The sequence below is a fragment of the Grammomys surdaster genome, unplaced genomic scaffold (genome assembly GCF_004785775.1).
Source record: "Grammomys surdaster isolate TR1022 unplaced genomic scaffold, NIH_TR_1.0 126028, whole genome shotgun sequence".
Lineage (NCBI taxonomy): Eukaryota > Metazoa > Chordata > Mammalia > Rodentia > Muridae > Grammomys > Grammomys surdaster.
In genome coordinates this window covers 3,138,401-3,139,209 of record NW_021620841.1, presented here as the reverse complement: position 1 = coordinate 3,139,209, position 809 = coordinate 3,138,401, and the positions used below count along the sequence as shown (strand labels likewise).

General features: G+C 41.7%; 1 protein-coding gene across 17 annotated transcripts in view; it reads right to left on the bottom strand.

Annotated features, from left to right (window-relative positions):
* Positions 1-809, bottom strand: part of Ppfia2 (PTPRF interacting protein alpha 2) — a 428,942-nt gene that overhangs the window by 12,537 nt on the left and 415,596 nt on the right. For all 17 annotated transcript variants that reach the window (XM_028754574.1, XM_028754577.1, XM_028754579.1 and 14 more), the window contains one exon: positions 207-382. In XM_028754574.1, coding sequence (XP_028610407.1) covers positions 207-382 — 176 coding nt within the window. The remainder of the gene's footprint in view (positions 1-206; positions 383-809) is intronic.

Here is an 809-nt window from a genome sequence, read left to right as displayed (position 1 = left end):
ATATACATATACATATACATATACATATACATATACATATACATATATATATCAGTATCTCATTTTACATGTTACTATGTTTATATGTGCTAAGTAAGATAAATTTAATAAGAACCAGAGTAAATTCACAGCCCTACACTTAACTAAATGTTTCCTTTGTTATTAACCACGACCTAGTGAAATGCAGCACAAAGAAGCACGCTTGCCTGGGTGTTCTGTGTTGGAATCTGCAGCAGTAGAGCTAAGCTGCTGTAGTCAAAGTTCTCATCCAGGGCTATAAGTGAACCATGCACTCCACTCTCAAGAATGTTATTTGCGTATTCCCGAAGTCCAATCGCTTGTATCCAGCGAATAACTCGATCATTACTCCACACTAAAACATCTAGGAAAAGAGACACACACAGCATGTCAAGATACAATACTTCGCATAACGAGCAAAATCCTAGCTGCAATGAGCTACCGGTGTCTGGCCGAGTCCTATTCGTGCTGATCTCTCTGAGCCTTAGAGATGCTGGTTCCTTTCTGTTACATGAGCATACTGTTCTAATCATCACCTTTTCCTGTAGTAAATACTGCAATAAGTTGGTATTTTTAGGATGTCTGTTGTTTCTGAAATGACAGCGTACATACTGAACATGTCTGAAAGTGTTTCCTGATTCTTTAAAATGAGGACCCCAAGGTCTAACTGCAGTTGCGTGTTTTGCCACCAGATGGAGGTAGTTCTCCTTCTCCCCGCCCACCTTCCCTCCTCTCCCTCCTAGTTCTCTCCTCCTCCTCCTCCTCCTCCTCCTCCTCCTCCTCCTCCTCCT